Source organism: Amia ocellicauda, chromosome 1 (assembly GCF_036373705.1).
Source record: "Amia ocellicauda isolate fAmiCal2 chromosome 1, fAmiCal2.hap1, whole genome shotgun sequence".
Classification (NCBI taxonomy): Eukaryota; Metazoa; Chordata; class Actinopteri; order Amiiformes; family Amiidae; genus Amia; species Amia ocellicauda.
This window is the reverse complement of record NC_089850.1, coordinates 31246595-31270114: the sequence shown is the minus strand read 5'-3', so window position 1 is coordinate 31270114 and position 23520 is coordinate 31246595. Positions and strand designations below refer to the sequence as shown.

Below are 23520 nucleotides of genomic sequence, written 5' to 3'. Positions count from 1 at the left end.
ATTAATGTATTGAGTGCCTGCTTCCACTGATGAATTTCCATAAAACTGAGTAAACATAAATCAAAATAGAAAACAGTTTAAAAAATACTTGAAACATTTTAGGATGTTGTTTTGGAGTTTTCTATTTGTGTGTGCGTTTAATAGCATTTTTCACAACTCTAAATTAATAGAATTTGATTAGTTGTCAATAATAATAATAATAATAATATTATTATTATTATTATTATTATTATTATTATTATTATTATTATTATTATTAACATATGGGATAGTAATCACTAAAGCAAATCACTGTGTTTTTGCTTTGAATATAAGTCAATGTACATATTCTTAAAATGGGTTGTCTTGTTTTATTGTGTATTTTGTAATAAATATTAAACACTGAATATAATTGCCTTTAACTTAAACATTTAGAGACTGTTTATCCGGGAATTAAGTTCCCCAAGGCACCCCACAGTGTGAATCAGGGTAACAATAAATACATAAGCAATGAGTTTAGAAGTCCAAAAAGAAAATAATATTGCCAGTTATTGCAATTTTATCTCCCCAATGTTACATACTGCACATTTTTAAGTACATTTGTGGAGGATCGCACTGTGCTAATTAATGATGTACTGAACATGAGAGAAAAACAGTAAAACATACATCTCCCACATGCATTTTAATTATTTGTATTTTCTGTTGAATGTCAACCATTATATAATTCAAATTAGTAAACAAACAATTCCCTTTTTAATATAGAAAAACAATATCAATGTCTGTAAAGTTAATGAGAAAAATAATTATTTAGATTTAAAGGTGAAGACATAAATGGAGTGCCAGTCAAACATCCATACACCTCCTGTCTAAACTCTTTTAAGGCTGAATGAGTACAATATACTTTCAATTAGAGCTGTATTTGTACATGTAGATGTTCAAACTCACTCTTACACAGCTTTACCATTACCATTGCATATTGTGTGTTACCTGAAAAGTGAAATTATTAATATTTTATTGAATGCATGCATATATATATATATATATATATATATATATATATATATATATATATATATATATATCTCCAAGAAGAATGATGAAATAATACAAGGACCAGTCAATGCATCTTCCACAGGAAATTCCCAGCAAATTGTGCTACAATACAGAATAAGCTGAATTTTGTAAAATCAAAAATAGCAGTACATCTAATGGATTAAAGAGCTTAAAAGCAAATATATAGATGATCAAGTATTATATAGTTATGTTAATTGCTGTGCATGTATTTGACCAAGCAAACATAATTTGGGTTCAGCAGGTACGTTTGCTTGGAAAATAATTTAAAAATGTATAATAATAATAATAAACTCTCCTCACAGAAAATTGTGTTCTCACAAATAATCAATTGATCCATTAACATATACTAAGTAAGTATAATTACCAACTACCCACTGTCATATATTTAAAGACAATGTTTGGAGTAAATTCTGTTTCTTATTTGCAACTGATAATGAAAATGGTAGAACTATAATGAAGACGTTATATTGGATCCTCATTCTTCAGGTGTGAAAATAATATTTGTGTCTCTTTTGAAGGTGTGAAAATTCTATTATCACACAAACAGTCAACACATTATATTGTTTGCTTTAATACAGTTATAGTAAATGTGTTTATGTGCAGCACCCTTTCAAAGAACAGACACAATTCCTACACATTTTAAATGTGAAAAAGCATTTTTTTATCCAGTACTAGCTTAAAATATGCTCTCTTTCAGAAAGCTAGACTTCCCTGTCATATTTATTTTATATCCATGAATATGGGACCCTAAACTAATATATATATAGACATACTGTGTACTGTGTCAGCAGTTAGAAATACATTTTGCACACACAAATCAGATTTAATTCTGGAAGTAGTAGTTATATGTTAGATTATCCTTTATCTTATCAAGCTAAATTATACCACAGGTAATATTGTTCCATAAAATGAAACACTGCAGAATTCATAGAAAAATTCATGAATTTGAATAATTTTTCCAAGGAAATACTGAATTTAAAGCTTGGTTTCATATATATATATATATTTGTTTTTCAGGAGGTATTTGAGTATTTGGTGCTATGGGGTCTGAACTGCAGTGGAACCTTTTCTAGTAAAGTCTTATATACATGTTCAGTGCTTATAACAAATATATTTTGGTAAACCTCCCTTTGGTTATAACTACAGAGCTTATGCGGTCAAGAAGCCACAGCACTTCATTACAGAAGATACGAGACCTTGAACAAGTATTAAAATGAAAAGTCATGTGGAACCCTGAGGCTTCATATTCATAGTTTGATGGTGTTCAACAGATTCCTGGAAGGTATTATGCTAATATTTTAAATGACCCGATTTTTTAAATTATTATTCCTAGGGGGCAACAAAGAAATGTCTGATTACTAATGATTTGCTTTTTTCCCTTAAAACGACCAAACAACTTCTGAAGAGTTGTGTAAGGCAATGAATTAAATAAAACCATAAGCTTCTCACTTAGAAATCAACTGCCAAGGGAAAAGGAGTGAAAAATAATAGCATTTCTGGGGCCCTAATAAGATGTAATTATATTAGCTAATAAGTGAGACACTCAGTGCTAGCAGTTATTAAATAATTCAGAGTTATTGTAGTAAGTCCGTAGGGATGTTACCAACATAGAAACAAAAAAAAAATGTTTTTTTACTGTTTCAAAAAAGTATCCCATGCTGGCATTTACATAATTAGCTATCATTAAAAGTGTATTTTCCCAGAACAAATCTGAGTCAATAATTACATAAACTGCGGGGAGGTTTTTCTTTTTCTTTTTTGCCACGGCAAACTAAATTAAAAACAAAGCATGCACTCTATATAGGTGGTCATATTCACAAAGCATTATTGGTTCAATAAACTCAATTTTATTTCAGTGATTGTAACTGAGAGCGAACTATTCTATATGCAGTCTACACATTTTGATAGGCAGTGATATTTTACTACATTTTCAAATAAATTACTTTTAAACACTATCAAAGTCTTCCGAGAAACAAGTAGTTCTGCTCCAAACTGAAACAGTGGGGAACTTATTTCTATACACATAAGGATCACTAATTGATTTCTGTTCAACACAGTTAATGATGTACAAGGCAACTCTGCTTGCTTTAGTAACTGCTGTAATGTACTTCCTGTACTAATTTAAGTAACTGTGTAACATATTGGGTTTACAGAGATGAAAGTCATAGTTGAAAGTGAAAGGTGATCCATACAGTAATCAAGATCTGTGGGATAGCATATGTAGAAAGTATCCACCCAGTGTTTGAATGACCTTCCCACTTAGGTCAAGACCATATAGTCCACGACCACCTTCAGGTGATTACTCAAGACGCATCTATTCTGACTGTACCAGCAATACAGCAGCCTATTCTCCTGGGCTACTCAGCACTATTGCTATTTTGCACTTTATTAAACTATGCTTCTTTATTCTACAATACTTACTTACTTACAATATGTATTCTTAGCACTTCTATTGTTTTACTGCAACTTCACCTATGCCTCCCCTTTAGCACATATCTAGAACTTAACTGTATCATGTCTGCACTTGTTACATCATTGTACTAGGATGTGCGTTAATTGTATTTTGTATTGATTGTATTACTGCACTTTTGTAAAGCTTTAAAATGTTTCTTGCACAAAGTGTAATAACAAGGACGTCTGCCAATAAATACATACATACTAGTTATAACTGAGTAATAACATATATAGTAAAGCATTTATATATGTAACTTGCAGGCACTGATCTAAAGTGATCTGAAAGAGATTATATTTAACTAAGTTTAATACTTCTGCTTAGTGAGTCACTTAGAATTACGTTTTACGTTTGTTTTTTGTTTTAGAGCAGGGAATTAATTTGCATGTACTTATGAATATTATCAAAAGGTTGCATATTATGCTTACATGTTCAAAATGGTTATGTGAAATGCCTTATTTTTATAGTGTTTACATGGCTACAAATGTTACTTTGCTTGTGAACATTTTAGCACAAAATTTGACAGCACAAAGTTGCTATATATATATATATATATATATATATATATATATATATATACTGTCTTTGCTGAAAAGTTTGTTTCTTTTGTTTATAATATACTGATTTGCTGATTGAAATGGACTGATCATCATTCATAATCAATTAACAAAATGCCAGAAAGTTCAGACCAGTCAAAAACAAATGCTCTAATTATGTCAGTATTTTAAATGTATTATGTATAGGTACCTACAATGAAACATTCAGATTAATGCCCTTTGCATTCACATTGGCAAAAAAATGCTTCATAAACGGTTTTATAGAAACATGATGTGCGTTCAGACAACTCATTCATTTCCCAATTCTAATTAAACTGTAATAGTATAACATTAATAAGATAAAAGCATATAAGTTGTGATTGCAAATAAAATTAACTGTCAGTTATGCATGCATGTTTCATAAGATGATTAAATCATATTTGTTTATTTTAAAGTATATATAATATATTAAGTGATACTTATTAATTAAGTACATAATGTTTAATTGACCCTCTTGACAAAATATGACACGACACATCTGAACAAACTGAGAGAGCATACATGCTTAAGTTTGACATTTACAATTATTTGGTAACTTTTAAAATTTACATTTGCTTATTTTATAGACTCTAAATCTTTTTTCTACTTTGAAAGATCTGTTCAGGGCTAAGGGGTTGTTATTTGTTGTGTTGTTGTTTATTCCCTCAAAATTATAGTACATTATGTTCGGCTTTTGTTTATCTGCCTCATACATTTGAGTTATATTTCTTGAAGCTATGTGATTTTCTCCAATGTGCCAAGACTTCTGTATTGAACATCATCTGCAAACTTAATACCAAAAAAATACCATTTGAAACCACTGTTACTAGAATAGGCTGATGCCAGCACATGCAGAATATTATACATGTGTTTACAAAACCTCACACCTACAAGGACTTCCTTGCCAAATTTCCCTGACAGGGTTTGGACAAAGAATAATGGATGCAGGATTATGCACTCTACCACCTGAATTACAGTGTTGCATTTTATTGTGACAGTGTGATCATACAACTTGGTGAGGATGATGCCTTATTTGGCATAAGTATTTAACTCTTAATTAGCTTGCAAGACCCCTTCTTATTTGAGCATGAACTCATCCATCAGAAGTGTTTCAATAATTTACCCCCCATAAAAGTTTGCTAACAACATGACACACAATTCAACAATCCCCTTTTTCAGGGATCAGTGCATATAGACACAATATTCCATAATGTGTTCTTAAACATTTAGCTGCCTTTCAAATAATAGTAAAAATACAAATAATAATACACAAAACCAGGCACTGTGGTTTTGAAATTATACATGAACAAGGTCACCTACCTTAAAGAATGTCATGGTTGCACCATCTTCCACAACTCCATACTCAATTTTTGTCTGCTTTGCCAAGTCATCTGCTGAATCTATTGGTGACTCCATGCGCTCCACTGTTAGAAACGCTGCTAAGTTAGCAGTATATGAGGAAATGATGATCAAAGTGAAAAACCACCAGATACCTCCAACAATCCTAGTGGAAAGGGCTTTGGGCATGAGCTCAGAACCTAGTAAAAAGGAGGAGAGAGTGTCAACTAAACAATGCAATTATCTCATAAAAACAAGACTGGATTTATCCCAATACTGGATCTTCGAGACAACCAAAAGTTAGAAGAATGGCTAAACTTTGTGAAAGTTAGAATAGACCAGACTAGATGTGAAAGTTGGATTCCAACTATAATATATAGTGTAAGATTAATATAGTATAACAGAACAGAGTGTTAATGGAACTTTCTGTGGAACATAGACTTAAATTACCCATAAAAGAGCATCTTGACCCAGTCAGGTCTTGCTTATTAAAATGATTCGGTAAGAAATATATGGAATTAAAGATCAGAGTCTCAAAACAACAGATCAATGATCTGCTATGTAATATCTCTGGGTGAGCTTTTTTCTTCAAACAGTCATGTTTATTTTAATGGAAATCAGACTACATCCCATGGTATAATGCTTCTCTAACATGTAACTGATAACAATATACAACAGATCACTATAGAGGACCATTTAGATGGAACAAATTTGTGGTTATCACCGTTTTAAATCTGTCTTCGGTGTTCTAGCAAACAATGTGATTTGACTTGCTTTGAAATATTCGCTCTAAGAATAAAAACCTGCAGAATACAATAGAATGACAAACAGCTATTTTTGGACTACCAGACCTTTGTAAGACTAGTTTATTGAGAATGACTACATACTGACTTACTCTTTCCTGCATGACAAAGTTATTAACAAAATGTAAATAAAGAAACATACAATGTGTACATAGAAAGTATATCTTAAATAAGATAAATGTGCTTCTCATATTACTCAGTTCTGGTCATAGAAAGCTTTAATGGAGTTGTCTTAATTCCTTAAACTCAAATAAATAGTAAGATAATATCTGCTTTCCCGTGATGCAGTCCACAAATGATCAAAATATTGTATTTTGTCCAGCTTTCAGTATATATCTCTATATAAAAAAACAACACCACAAAAGCCAATCTCAATCTGTAGAAGTGATGCTTCATGTTCTTTTCTATTTTATTTCTGTCAGAACCAGCAGGACCAGTCAAATAAATGTTCTATTCCTTTTCAACAGTGAAACACTGAATGTCTGGGAAACAAGGCTTCTGCTGCATTTCATTAAACCTCATAGAACAAATTAACATTACCTTGGGATGGAGATTGAATGTGGTACATTATAAACACCCATAAGATGCCCAATGAATCATTAAATTGCACATTTCTATGCAAGGCAGAAGGTGTGGCTAGCCTTTTCACTTTGAAAATCCCATGCCAGAGCATTCTGCACACACAGTGTTGCATTTTTACAATGTCATTCCCACTGCAACAGTGAGTTTGCGCCTTCAGAATGAATCTGTGCAATTTGTATTAATTAGGGAGTTATTTCTGTCTTCGTGTCCAAGGCCTGGCAGTTACATGTCTGATGCCCTGTTGTTATTAATCTGCATTAAAAAATTTAATAAGAACTGAAATCATAGCTTCATAGCTAACTTCTAGATTCTATTTTTTAAATGTCAAATTATGTTTTTTCATTGTATGCTGCTCAATGATCATGTTAAGGCACATGACATTTTGATAAACCCTTTTCTGGTCATGGAACAAGTTCGGCACATAACTGAATATTTATCACTTCCTCAAACCTTGGCAAAATAATTCATAACATTTTAAAAATAATAAATACCCTTCAGATATGTAGCAAGAATAGTATAATGTAAGAACCCAATAAACATATGGTAGACAGTGCGCTCTTTTCTGTACTCAGTGGCGGCTGGAGTTGCCTGCTCATGATATAATCAAACTGGGAATTCTCCAGTTTACAACTGAAGTAGATTGGGGTAGGGGGGAGTCATTGTATTTTACTTTGAATCAGTTGTTAGAGTCTAATGATTAAAGCAGTAGTGTAATTTAGTGTTCCCCCAAAACACAGGAACTTAAACTTTGTGAGGAAATTGAGATTCTTTGGGAATAAATAAATAATAATCATAAATGTAATTTGATTTAGTATTATTTATTTCATGCAGGAATAATGAAAAAATGTGAGTGGAGGAGGGGGGAAGGTTCAATGAGATTCCTAACAAGCAAGTGTTGCTGTAAATTTTAATCTTGCAGATTCAGTCTTGAAGCAACAGGTAATGGACTGTGCGAAAGGTACAGAACATAATGATTCTGAAAAGCCAATTCAGTATTGGCTTAAATGCCTTTAACAATAATGTTTAAAAAAACCTCTTTCTCCCAGTCCATTTTGTCACCTGTTACTCAAGGAATGAGCTTGGACATGACAGCCAACTCCAGCTCCAGACGTCTGCCTAGAACACTGTAAGGAAAAAGAGAAATATACCTTGCTCCTTTTGCTCCCTCGGCCCTGTCAGGCGCACAGTTAGACATGATTGAAAATAAGAACATTACCCAGGATGCTCAGCAGTCCAGACTGCTCTTTGAACAGCAGCACATTGCAAAACCAGAGACTGGGGAAGAAAGAACAGTGGGAATCTCTGATGCCGAGGTCACAATTACCACAAGTTCGTATCTTACCCATGTACCTGAGAGATGGTACCACCTAGGCCACTGAAACAGAGCCTGGTTGGGGCTGACTGTCATGTACCCAAGGTAACGTCATGTCCAACACTACATCCCACAGTTTTCTGGGGGCTAGCAAGCCATGGACAGGGGGGCCTCTCTACAGTGTAGTCTGGTGCAATGATGAGGACATGCCAAAAGAAACAGTATCCTTATTTAGCCTAGATTGTATCTGTGCTTCAACCACATCTTCTCAACCCCTGTCCTCGCCTGCCAAATTGTAGTGCACTTTACATTCTAGATCCGTAAGATCAAGACTGCCAAGTACATAGTTGATGCACTTTAAAAGATCTAACAAACTCGTACACAATTCCACAGGCCAGATTATCCACTGTGGGTGAACTGCCCATCTACTAAATTTACTGTGGGCTACTGGACCATAGCTTACCAACAGTGGGAAATAAGGACTGCTTTACCTTATGCTGGATTATAGAACCATTAGAAAGTTTTATTTTCATGTATTTATTCATTAATGAAAATAAATGAAACCTTCATGTGTGACTGTGACTGTAATCATAAAAATGTCTGTTCTCTAATCCACCTATCATTGCTAAAAGAAACAAATAGTGTTGGGATACCCTAAGAGAGAGTAGTTTATAAATTATATGAGTTCTGCTTGGTGAAAAAAAATGGACATTTAAAACCACAAAGTGAGAATGGTTAAGTTTGAATTAAATTATTTGATAAATTATGGATTATTATTATAATAAAATAGTTTGGATGTCCCCCCAAATTTAATTGGTTACAATATCTGGGTAATATCTAGTCTGGTCTTACCCCTTAATGGTGATTAATGTTGGTTTGCAATGTCCAGAATGACAAAATCATGTAATCATGCTTAATACATTTTATGACATGCATAAGAGTGGCATAAATCACAACCACATACAGTTTGGATAAAAAAAGGCCAAATAAGTCATAAGGTGTTCAGTTTGAGTTTAAGCAAAGTTGTAATTTGTTTAATGATCTATGGCTGATTGAACCTTTCATTACTTCATGCCATTCTGAAGGTGGCAAGTTAAATGCCACTGCGAACATGCTAAATAATTTGCTACACAGGTATATGCTACTAAAGTCTCTTGAAAGTGAGCTCAAAAAATGTTTCCATATGTTGCATTGGGCAGAAGGAATGTGAAAATGCAACATATTCTCCAGCATGCGTTTGAGAAATCATCTTTGAATGAAACCGCAGTTTCATTCCAGTGACGTCTAATTGTAGCTTAAGTTATCGGGGACAGAAACTAGTTGAGAAGATGTGATCTTTGGTTACAGAAATAAATGGCAGGCTAAGAAACAGCATACTGTTCCTTTCAGTTGACAAAATACTTACCTCCATGACAAGAATCTGTGGAGGAAACTGATGGCAATGCATGCATGACAGGGAAATGATGACCTCTCTGAACTATCAATAACCTACGTATGAATACCACTTGTTTCTCAAGTTCCCTTTTATGCAAACGAGTACTGCTACTAGCTACATGCACAGAGGCACCCATGCAAGCATTATGGGCCTGAAAGAGCAGTTACCCCCAGCAAAAAAGTGGGACATGTGCCCAAAGGGAGGAGCAGGCTGAATCGTGTACCTTGCTGCATGAGAGCTCCAACTCCAAACCAGAAACTATTTAGCAAGGTAAAATTGTTTTCCACCACGTCGGAGTCAGGATTGCATGGGTGGGGATTATACCATTCATAGGGACTAAACCTGTGGTAATTGACAAAGAAGAACAGATTTTTAGCAAAGGCAGAAGCTGGGGAAAAATGACTTATTAGCCTGTAGAAATAAAGGAAGAAAAACAGGTTAAATGATAGGCAACCACATCTATTGAGCAAGAACAGTATAAGCAATTATCATAATATTCATCATAATAATATAAAGCATTTTGAGTTACATTAGAACAAGGATACTTAGTTCTACATATTTCAATTGAACCTTTTTTTCTAAATACTGAGAAGATTAGAATTTTACATGTATATTATTTGAGAATGAAAATATTCAGCAACAATTGTCAATTTCTACATTTGGTTAGCCTATAATGGATATAATGAATGGTTTCCTATAGTGAGGCTATAGAACCACTTCATATAAAATGCTGGGGCGTTGCTATCACAGAGGAACAGTACTGTTTTATTAATTGCAAAACAATGCTGTGCCCTGCCACGGTGGACCATAATTAAAGATTTCTGTCCTAATATTTGGATGTCAATATCAAATGACTCAGAAGTTATTTGTTGGGATCTTGACCTGTATACTGTATTTATTTGTTAGTGATACAGGTTTTTATCCCTAAATTTAATAATGAGAAAAGCTGGCAGGAAAACTGATTAATGGTCATGTAAAAAACACAAAGGTGGTGTAGGCTTGATTTCCTATAGATGTCCCCTCCCCCCCAACCAAAAAAAAAGATTACTAACTTTTTACAAACCGTTAACATTCATTCAATTTGCCTGTCACTTTGTTGTTTGTTATTAGAAATGCTTCATGGTATTAAAAGCTTTAAAAACAACAACAGTACAAATTGTACTAAAGATCATTTAAAAAAAAAAAAAACGAATAATACAAAAAAAACTCTGACAATCAATAAGCCACTCTGCTACCAAAGAGAATGCACAATGTTGACATTTTTGAATTAAAAGCAATTAATTCCGTGATTTAATCGAAGAAATCTGAATAATGTCTCTGTCACTTCAGAAAGCGCAATCCCAATAATCTTTTCAGCTCATTAAAATGCAGTAGATGAAACACTCAATTTTCATCATCCTAACACAATATTAGAGTACCCCCCCCCCTTCCTTTAAGCTTGCACTTTACGAGCAAAGAGATTTTTCATTTATTTATGTTAAGTAAAAGTGACATTACATTAGTAAAGGTTGATTGGGTTACAATTAAATATCATGACCTGATTTATTTTGTGCTGGAGCAGTAAGATTAGGACACTTTTAAAAGAGTCCACCTTTTATAGCTGAAGGAGAATCCTTTTTACACTATTTGAGAACTTCTCGGGGGAGATCGTCTTTATAGTTGAATTTCACCTTAAAAAAACAAAAAAGTTTGACTTTGAAATGCACGGTAGTATCTGATTTTCAGGAAGTCATCCCCCGGTATGTTCTCTGGATATGAAGAGCTGAAAGCTAATTACCACATGCAAAGACATATTCTGTCGAACACAAAAGTATGTAGTCATCAGCCTGTGCAGACTGGGGAAACAAGAATGGTGCAGTGAATACAGAAATTATGCTATTGTATGCAATGTTGTATAACCTATTTTTGTTAGTTACATGCTGAGCGATTAGCTGTCAGTTTAATCTGGAAGGAATAACCTTTTTTTATCTTGGGTCTTTAAAGCCACTGAAGCAGTAGGCTGCACAAGGTCAATATCAAGATAACTTGTAACAGAATCAGCAGTCTCTCCTCTGCAGATCAAAACTGACTGGAGGATCACTGTGCCTCAGGTTCAGCTGATGATTTTCACGATAACTTTACTCCAAAAGAGCTGACACCAAATACCTTTGCCCGAGATTGGATTTAAATATTTTCTATGAGAGGTTTGCACATATGAAACGGAAGATATAAAAACTGAAAAACTTCCAGATGAGCAAATGGTTTTAGTTTGGTTTCTTTTTATTGCTAACATATAGTGTGTTAGATAATAAGATTTGACTGATACAAGATGATCAATATAATATCAGATCAATAACATTGCCCAATACAAAAACAATGTGGGTTTCAATGCTTGAATACAATAATAATTTATTTAACAATTGAAATATAACAACATCTTTAAAACAAAAGTGGTGTTTTGTATTTTCATGGTATTTCTGTACAAGTTGAAACATTTAGAAAATGAACTGTGTTTTTTCTATTGGGCATACAAAATCTGTTTAATTCAATGGTCTAACTGATCATTGATTACTATAAAAATAAAATCGAGCTTTCAAATAATGACACACTGATTGACTGAAAGGTTATTGGGCAATACACTTGCTTTAATTACTTACTCGCTTCAGGGAAATGATGACTTTGTTTATTAATCGTGCAACTGTAGAGGATAGTAATGCCGATTCAATTAAACACAATTTACTAAAAATCTATTCTTATTGACAGTCTCCACAATTAACTGAACTGCAGTAAATGAAAATTGTATTTTTATGAGATAGGTGTTGATTTTTCTGTTTTAACCAACAGAAATATATGGGCCTAATTTCTCTGTGACTGCTAACTTAAAGCCTTTTCCAAAGCCTTCTCTTTGTTTAAAATTAAATTTAAATCAAATCATAGTGACATAATAAAGTACATGAAGAGTCCAAAATTAATTACCACTGCTGATTTATCTCAAAGAAAGCATGCTCTACTGCTTGGTATGTCCGACAAACTTTTGCAATAAAAATAAGAACATAAAAGTAATTCATACACTCTTGTGAAAATATGACATAATTAACACATTCTCCTACATAAAGCCATTTAATTAAATATGATGCACTTAAACTAATGAATACTTAAAGGTAGCAGATGAGTATTCAAGCAGAAATACACTAAAGGGTCACATGACTAATATAATATTCCAAAAAAGCAGAATATTAATCATTACAATATTCCTAGAATCGTTAACAGAAATATGCTTGCAAGTATGGTATACATATGTACATTTCAGCCATATCTCTATTATTATTATTATTATTATTATTATTATTATTATTATTATTATTATCATTCTTCTTATTATTATTAGTAGTAGTAGTAGTAGTAGTAGTAGTAGTAATAGTAATAGTATTATTTCTACAAACTACAACTGATGCAACTTCAAATCCTATAAATGAAAATCTGAAAACCACAATTTCTACAAATAAAAAATCATGTTGGCGCGAGGATGTGAGAATAAGGATCCAAGCAAGTGTAGCAAAGTCACCTTATGATTATAACTTCTTATGTTTAAGGGTTTCTGTATAGCCTAAAGAGGAGTCATCATCATTAGCAACATCATTGAATATGCCATTTTTGGTAAATTAGCTTAGAAACTGCTATAATCATCACCCTCTCCTGCTTTTAATTTTTAACGTTAAATAAAGTTGGGTAACAATGCTTTTTACCCCCCAGAAAAATAACTCATATTATTCCCAGAACCCACAAACATGACTATAAATAGCACAGTCACATAGGTAAGCAAATTATTATAACATTATGTTCTGTCACACTTTCCTTGATGGTTTTTGGAAGTGACTATTATATGCACATAAGTTGCATGGGCAACTAGCTCCTAGCTATACACACAGCAACATCAAATACCTTTCCTTTAGTGCCATTTTGGGTATTGGTTGTTTGGTTAATGTATTTATTTTGATGCAGCATATACTTAAACGCAAATTCCAGCAAGTAACTACAATTATTTACTGACATTAAAAGTAAACAAATACATGTTGTAGTTCTGCAGTGCTGTTTCATTATTATGCTACATAGAAGATAATCTTTTCAATATGAAGTCACTATCACAATTCAGACTATATTTCACTGCCTTGTCCAAAGCTCTGAAATCCCATGCCTATAGCTAAGGCTATTTTAATGTATAGCTGCTATGCCTTAATAATTTATGGGTACACATAGCTGCTTTGCACCCAACTTGGACAAGGCAATATGTTAAGTTTCTGTTTTTTCTAAATGTGTGATGTATCCACTTAATCACTTGTATGAATACATCACCCTATATCCATCATATATGTGCAACACTAAGGATACTGTGTGGCACATTCGAAAAACATTGCAAACCCTAGGTAACCTAAAGTAAATATTTCATGTAATCTGTTTATAATAAATACTTTGCCTATGGCTTACTGTAGTAATGCTTTTTTTACCCATGTTTTCAGCACTTGCCCATGTTACATCACAAAAACAGTACAGATATGTAGATACCTTAGTTTGGTACACAGCTGCTGTGTACAAAGCCTTTGTGAGTTTGTGCTATACAGTGTAAAGGACTTTAACATTATTAACATGGAAATATCATTTCAGAGCATTCTGAACAAATGAAAGCAAAAATAGGCTCTAAGCATCTCATAAATTGTGGGCAGTCCATCAGTATTTTTAACTAAAAACACAGCATCCTCTATTTGTGACTTCAATGAACATTAAATCTCATACCAGATGAGAAATTAAAGGCTTTCATGTTACTCACATATACACATTCATACACATTTTTGTGCCTAGATGTTTAAGAGTATGGGTAATTATTTTTTAATCACTTTAATGGTAATTCCCCAAGGATATTTACCTCTTTTGGTGTTGAATTTAAACTAATAGCATCTGTTATTTTCCAATTCAGTGGACAGGATTATGTATGCATTTTTGTATATTTTATGAGCAAAACACAGTGTGTGCTAATGTAAAAGGGTGGCAGGCAATTCTTAATTTCACGTTCTTATGGCAGACTGTACAACATTTGCTTTTCAAATTAACCCATGCATTACCATGTTAATTATTTGGTAAAATCCTTCATCTGGAGTCCGGGACAAAACTAACTTGTGGAGTCAGGATCACTAATTTGATTCCAGGCTGTTCCATTGGCTGACTATGGGTGTGTGCCTCAAGTCATATTCAAAAATTGCTCTTAAGCCATTTGGAATTAAAATTGGAGTTATAATTTAGGTGAGAATTGCTGGCTCATTGCAGAACAGAGACACCTGCAGGACTGGAATTAATCTGAAACATAATTTATGATTGCCTGGTTTAAATTATGTCTTCACTAAGCTCTATGTATGAAATGGAAACTATTTAACTCTCCAGGTATTTAAACAATAGCTTAAATTTAGGCAGATATCATATGGTACATTAATTAATACACATTAGGAGTTCAAATAGCCTTGAGGTTATTATTAAAAATAGCTTCCATTCAGCAGGTTATGCAAGTTGTCACTGGTTTCTGTATTTAAATCTGTACAATGTATTAATGTCTACAATTTCATTTTCTAAAGCACAAATCATTTAATCTTTAATTTCATAATTATGTCCGAATCTACCTTTTGGCTACACATATACTACCTCTTCCATAGAACAGAGTGGCTTAATGATAGACAGCTAAAAAATAAATAAGACATTAGGACCCATGCAGAATACAAATGAATACATTGCTGATAAATACAGCTTTACGCTGATCATTTCAAGTTCACTCAATATGCCTCAAATCGAAGTTTCCCATTTGATTTGAAGGATTCTAGCCAGAATCCAAAGCATTTAAGCTGTGCGTTTACAGCTCTAGCCTTTGTGACCTAACAGAAAGAGTTTTGGGGTGACCCCTCTTGTAGAGGATTTAAAAAACAATATGTCAGGAATTAAATGCTCCACTAGAGCTTCACAAATCAATTAGTTTGCAGACTGGCCAATGTAACAATTACTACAGTGCTAAGCTCCATGTTTGATTTTTTTCCCCCACATGAAATAATTACAGCTTTCTGTAAAATAGAATTCTGCTTTCTATTGCTTTCACAATTCTGTTATGGAAACGGCACTAAATTATTATTTTTAGCATACATTTATATATATATATATATATATATATATATATATATATATATATATATATGCTTGTGTGACAAATGTGCTTAAAAACATTAACATTGTGTGTGTCAGTTTTAAGAGTAGAACACAAACTGATTTTTAAATTGTATGTTGAATTAAATGTACTTTTGTTAAGTCTAGTGGATATTAACTCTGTCTTATATCATATAAAAGGTAAGTTTTATTTGTTTGTTTGTAACCTTACTCCACTATCTAACAGAGATTACATAACTGATTATATCAAAAATGAAACAACCAAAATAGACTTTCTATCTCAAATATCATCCGATTCCCAAATTCACTGCAGTTTACAGTGGGCTTTCATCAGTCTGTTAAATAGAACACAGTAAACATAAATAGTAATGTATTTGTCAAGTTACATAAATAGTAATGTATTTAATCATTGGAATTGTCGTTGTTTTTGTCTTTTTATACAAATGGCTCCCTGATCAGAGACTCCAGTCATGCAGAAGGACTGATGGTGATTAATTTCAACCATAAATAATCAAGATCTTCCTCTGCAGAGAAATTATACCATTCGTCAGAGACCTAATTACTTTTGTTTGTATTTCAATCATTCATGGATGATGCTCAACCAGATTATGTGGCATATAGATACATACATACTAACACACATACATGCTAAATACATCTAATTCAAAATAATCAGAAATAAAATACCATGCTGAGAATAATAATATATATTATGGCATGAAAAAGGCTCTCTCTCTCTCTCTCTCTCTCTCTCTCTCTCTCTCTCTCTCTCTCTCTCACACACACACACACACACACAAACAGGCAAAAAAAACATAGTTTAGTTCTTAATCTGCCTCTGTTCATCTGTTAATCTTAATCTGTTTTTCCAGTAAAACATTTTTCTCTCTCTCTTACGGTCAGTGTCATGGATAAAATATAAATAAGTAAAAATAAAAATCTGAAAAGCATGCTATCATAAACTGTATTAAATGCTGTGGCTTTGTATTGCATATAAAATAAGAAAAAAATTGAAGGGGAAATACTTATGAACTTACCCAATTCTTAAACAGATTATAAACATAGGTGCATATTCTGAACCAACTTAGATGACAGTTGCAGCTTTTCTCTTTCACATGATCATATTGCCAGTAACATTGAAATAAGCCATTAACTCTAGAACTCTCAGGCTTAAAAAAGTACTGCTATGGTGGCCTAAAAGTTCCAGGGTTAATGAATCGTTGTTTGTTTTTTGTGTTTTTTTTTTTTTCCACCATGCTTCAAATGGTAACCTGGGATACTAAACTGCAGTAGTAACAATGAAATGAACAATTACTGTTGTCTGTCAGCCCCAGAGGGTGATTTCACAGTAGCACATACAATTCTTAATTAAGTAAAAATGGCTAAAATAGAAGAAGAGGTGTGTTTCAAGTGTCTCAGAGGATCTGCTGAAAAGTAAATCGCCAGCTTCAATCTTACTCCCTCCAATATCTAAGTTAATGAAGTAGCTTTTCTTGACAGTTTAATCAACTTTGGTTTCACAAACACCAGAACATCCCTGTAAACAACATGTTTGTGTAGCAGTACAAGCACAAACTTTATAAAATGAGATCTTGAACTGTGTCACATAAAATGAAACACTCAGGTTTAAAAAGGTGAAATAAGAAAAGCACACTACACCAATTGCGACAATTCACATAAATATATATATATATATATGCCTCTATGCTTATGATTGGGTATGACATTCTTCTTGAAATTCATGTTTTGGAGGATATTTGGTACAAGAAGCAAAGCTTGTGTTGAGAAGGATGTCATACACACTGTAAACCACGGAGGCGGACCTGTTTTCCTTGGGTGGTTGGTTAGCATCCTCCATTTCTGATGCCCTTGTTAGGGCTGATGGATGGATTCCAAAATATACGAAGATATATAAGCCAAAGCACACACTCGAGTTTACTATTGAATGCTTAAGGGACTACAAGATCAACATTCTTGATTGACTATCACAATCTCCAGACCTCAATCCAATAGAAAGACATAGTATGAACTGAAAAATCAGTACACAATTGCAAGCCACACAACCAGAGGGAGATTCTGCATTAAGGGGTGGTTGAATATCCATCCATAGAATTTGATTAACCTATTAAAGGAAAAAGGACTCCTCCTTGTTATCAAAGCCAATTTCAATTAACTAAATTCTTATATGAATCAAGTTAAACATATTGTATTTTGAAATATATGTAACTACCTTTGACAGTTACTATTGATACATACAATATTGCTAGTTATACAATTTTTTACTTTTTGCTGTCTTTGTATTGACAAATGCTGAGTGTATATCTATATTCTCTTGCTAAATTTACTTTTAGTTACAGTTCCTCAAGGGTATGAATACATCTGATGGCTAATGTAAACATATAGTTTAAATCAATGGAGTGACAGTCAAAAATGTAATTCCGATTAATTCAACTGGAATCGTTACAGTTTTTATAGTGTGAATCAATGTTCAACCAACTTTGAAAATATAATTCCATGGATTACTAATATTATTTCAGATTAAGGATTTGAATGCCTTTAATTACAACTATATATGAGAAATGTTTGTACCAGTAGGTTAGTTCCTGCACGTTTGTCTCCAGCAAGTCCTTTAGTATGGGCTAGACCTAGTTCCTACTGTTAACTAATCCAACTAAAAAATACAAATGTCTTATGTCCTTAGGGACCTGACAGAGACACTTTGTCCAACATGGAGATGAAGGTTGCCCGCAGTATCTGTGAAGAAGAGATATAAATGATCTTTGTCTTCATAGCAGAATCAGAAATCAGAATATCCTACAAAATTGACAGAATGAAACATGATTTCAACTAATAATAAAATAAAGTAAAACATTTTCAGTATCTATCTATCTATAAGACTAATTTGTTTACAGTTTTATTCAATACTAGGACTGTATATAATAATAATAATAATAATAATAATAATAATAATGTTTTAAATTAAGTATTTCATAATAATAATAATAATAATAATAATAATAATAATAATAATAATAATAATAATAATAATAATAATAATAACATTAAATACTTCAATTTAAAATCACTACACATTTTCATTAAACCATGTTTACATATGTTTTGTGGAGTCCACAGAGACACACCGCAGGTATCTGAGACAATGACTTAGACCAAAACCAAACTTTGACCAACCTGTCAATCACTCACTTGAATTCTCAGATTATTCAAGTACTCTAATTTCAACATAATTCAAAGCCACAATCAAATATGTGTTTTTAATTTGCAATTGGCTACTTGGTCAAAGTTTAGATTTGGTCTGGGCAAATGGCCAAAATTATTCCAGAACTTTATAACAGCCTGCCACTTGCAAATTCGAAATCCAATACTTAAAGCCTTTCCATTGGATACACACAAATAAGCCACCCACATGTAACACAAGTTACATGTTTAGAATGTGTGATTGGCAAGTGGTTCATAGTTTTGATTTAATCAGGACCCAGGCCTTATATGTTAGATGTGCTAAGGATCTGGGACATCACTGGTTCAAGTCATGGCCAAGTAGGCAACTGAAGAGCAATAATTGCTTATGTCGGGCTGGAGAGAGAAAATTGACTGGGATAAATTTGTTATAATTTCTTATTTCTCCAAAACATCTCCTATGCAACAGCTTAGCAAAATCTTCTAATTAGATTTACCAAGGAACAGACAATTTTTCCAGGCAGCTTGATTTAACTTAATATTAATGGGAGGTCAATTATTTAATAATTGCAAGCTCTGTTGTACATATCAGTGCATTATTTATGTTTTTTTTTTCTTTTAATATTAACTAAATGCCATAAAGTACTTTTATTTATTTCTGTTTATGCTACATAATTGTTTTTTGTACAGATATAAAAAAGCAACAAGCTAAAAAATATATATCTGCAGACAAACACATTCAAAACTAATACAAAGCTAGAAAGTAGCGACAATTATTATTTCTATCTAAGCCATTATCACAGTCTCCCATTTAATGAATGGTCTCTCACTTGGTCCTCCTACCCTGTAATTAGCAAGATAGAACATAGTCCTCTTAGGATCTGGGTAATTTATACAAAAATTGAGTTTGTCTTCCTAGAATCATTACATTGTAAAAGGTAGGTGAGGTTTACACAGAGGCTGACATTTAATTTCCACATGACAACAGCCTTCTTGACAAGAGATCAGATTCACATTGAACATCACAGCAAAACAGTTATCCATTTTAGAGTGCATAATAATTCATTGTTGCCCTTCACCGTACATTAAATGTCAACCCTTCTAGTGACGAGAATATAAAAATAAAGTCAGAACCTAGGTTCTAAGCTATTAAAATGAACTATGCTATATTTAATTTAAGTAAACTCAACACTGAAAATGGAGAACTTCATACATATGCAACTAATAATTCAGGGGGAATAATTCATTCTTTATCTGCTCTGTTTAATCACATTAGACTATACTGCTGAAAGGAGTAATTAAAGACTGCCACTTTATGTACTTATCTCTTTCTAAATTTACATTGCTAAGATTTTTTGAATGTGTAATTACTTGAGAGAATGTAACTGCATGTATTTTCAGCAAGTTGAGTTTCTGTGATTCTTAACTTCAGCAAGTAAAACTATAATTAACTGCAAATTGGACAATTGTTAACTTCTTCGAATATTTCTACCACCCTGATAGATACGGGGGAAAAAATGGAAAGGGAATCAATCTCTGATCTGAACGATTGTAATACATACAATCCTGCATCTTTGCTGCCTGTGCCATTATAATCTATAAACAACCATACAATCCTACATTTATGCTTTTCTTGCCATAACAAAATTAAAAACGTAGACGTACGTACAGTAAAAACTTTGGATAATGTCAGCTAGTATCTTATAATGACAACTCTTGACTACTCATATATGAATTAATCATGGAATTATAATTTCTAAACAATCTATCACAGATAAAATACATAAATAATATTGTTCCTGTCCCGTGAGGGTTCTATCAAGACAGTCCGGAAGTAACAATGAAGATTGAAATGGTGGCCTATCATTCTCTAACCATGGTCACGGCTAAAGACTTACACACATGCATACCAACAAAGAACCAGCATAAAGCCTGTCCACTACACAGCGATATTTGAAGCAAGGTGAAGAAAAAAATAACAGTCCTTATAAAAAACATGGGAAGGGCAGCAAGTCACCCTAACTAAAAAGCCTGATGTGATAAACTGCTTCCTCTGTGCTACTGTGAATGTATCTACTCACAGTGCCTAATATGACTAATTTAATGCCTCTCTTCAGATGTTTTCTGTTACTCCACATTATCTCTTCTAGAGCAGCGTGTGCAGTGAGACGATGTAATGTGTAAAATTCAGTTAACTGCTTCAATTATTCTTGGAGACAGGATTCATCACTTACGTCGTGTCAGCCTACACAGGAGAACATTTTGGAGGGATCTTTTTGAGAAATTATTTTCTGGAACCCACAGCCTACTTTAAATCATGCTTATATATACAAATAAAATCAGGTTTCTCAGCATTTAAATTTCCAAAACTTGCACTGGCTAGAACTTTGCCTACAATATTTGGAGCAATGTAAATTGTGGGGTATTTTGTAAACGATCCAATTTGTCAGATTGAATCAAATACATTGTCTTGTTTTTTATTTTCATATGTTTTCTTTATTTGGAACTGCAAGCTGTTTCTGTCTACTGAGACACCATTTGATAGATAAATCATGTATGTGTTTTGTTGCTGTTGTTGTTTATCATATACCTATAATGAATACATATTAATGTCAGAATGTGCTTTCTGATTGAAGCAGTTATTTCTGTTTTTTATTGTTAGCATTCTTATCTGAAGATAGAGTGAGTATTTCTGATATCTTGTCTTTAAAATCTTTCTTCATCGTTAATATATTCATACTCTGTCTTATTATTGTTCCTGTATAAAAGAGGTCAACTTTAATGACTGTAAAATGAACACATTAGTAACTTAAGTTTTGTCAGTTAAATTACACAAACCTAAAGGCAGCACATTTGGACTTAATTTTTTGAAGCCAAAACCCCTAATTAAACCCCTAAGTAAAGCTGGTAGTAAAGGAACCACTGCTTTAATGTTGGTTGAATATGAATTCCAATACACGGAAGCTGTCTGATCATTGTTTCTATTTCTGTCTCTTTTTCTCTGTATCCTTATCACACATGTATTACACATGTATTAACATGGTTATTGCATTGTAATACACAGTGTAGAGATAATGACAAGTGTATATGTATTGCACCTGGATGTAAATTTGATTGAATATACAAATTCTAATTTTGTTAGTTGTTTTGCTTTGCTTTTCATCATTGACCATATGCAAAACAGGTCAGCATCATTGGCAGGTATCACCAGTTCATGTAGGCCACATTCTAGCCAGTGCCAGTTTAGGGCTTCTTTTTACCAGAGAGAGATTCAAAGGTCGATTCTGGGAAACAACCCACAAGATATATCTGGTAATATGCAATTATTAAACAGTTGCTAAAAGAATCACTAAAGCTGACATGTTACCTGGCTATGACAAACAGCACACAACTGACACCCAAGTAAGCCAGCAGAATATACATCCAGATATCAGGGGAGAGTGGATTCAGGAAGGAGAAAACACCAGGGTTTGTACCATTGGGCTTGCGGTACAAAATACTTATTCCCAGCGTCATGAAGGGCTTGGAGAAGTCAATGACCTTCTCCCGGACATAGGTGATAGCCAGGGGAGCAACTGCAAGATCAGCTTTCTGTCAACAGAAACATAAAGAGAAGAAAAATAGAGTGCAAGTCAAGAGTGGAGGATGGGTAGGGGCAATCAAATTAAGAAAACAGGCCTTTACACATGAGAAGATCTGTCCCGTAGCAGTTAAGTTGAAATTTAAAGCCTTTTGGTAGAGCACTTGATTTACCAGCTACTGTTTCAGCAGCTCTTACTGTTATAATACTTTTAATCATGTACAAGCAGCCCCTGCAGCTAAGCACTGTGGGACTGTGAGCACTGAACCAAAAAAGTGCTTCTTGTAGTAAGATGGATGACTACCAACTCCAAACTAGCATCCTTGATACAAACCGTGACTTATCTCTTCTAAGTTTGATCCACTAGAGATGAAGCATGAGACTTTACTGCTATTATTAGGCAGCAAAGCTCCCATGGTAGTTGATATAATGTAGATAAAAATAAAACTCGGCATTCTCCCTGGAATAATCAGGTGGTTTTAATAAACACACAGTGCCATTGACATTATTTCATTTTTTGCCTGAACGCTTTAAGGTCTTAGAATAAATTATGTCTCTCTTGGTAAAAGACTGATTTCTTTAATTTCTGTGACTGCTATGTTTATTTTTAGGTATACTTAAAAAGTATTACTGTTTTATTAAGCTTGGAATATCACACACTTTCCTCCATCTCAAAAACGACAAAATATTTAAAAACATATCCTATTTATTCTCAGTATGTTCAAAAATGCAATGTTTAAGACTACTTACTTTCACCTTACTAAGACTATTTAAAAACCTGTAAAATAATGTCAGTGCTTGCAGTGTCTGCAACTCTAATATAGTTGTAGATAAACATGCTGTTATTATATACATTCATTGAAAAAATCTTTGAAAATAATTATGCAATCAAATAACTGCAAATACTTTTTTTTAACAAACATATATATTTATTAGTGTAGGGTGATCAGCTTAGATCAGCTGTTAAATTGTAGGTACTGGTATAATCAAAATAATATAAAAGTATAACAATATA

At 33.0% G+C, this 23520-nt stretch overlaps 1 protein-coding gene across 3 annotated transcripts in view; it reads right to left on the bottom strand.

Moving 5' to 3' along the window:
- Nucleotides 1–23520, bottom strand: part of grik2 (glutamate receptor, ionotropic, kainate 2) — a 186995-nt gene that overhangs the window by 35086 nt on the left and 128389 nt on the right. For all 3 annotated transcript variants that reach the window (XM_066701758.1, XM_066701767.1, XM_066701775.1), the window contains 3 exons: nt 22293–22516; nt 9774–9892; nt 5401–5618 (listed from right to left, as the gene is read on the bottom strand). In XM_066701758.1, the coding sequence (XP_066557855.1) occupies nt 5401–5618; nt 9774–9892; nt 22293–22516 (561 nt within the window). The remainder of the gene's footprint in view (nt 1–5400; nt 5619–9773; nt 9893–22292; nt 22517–23520) is intronic.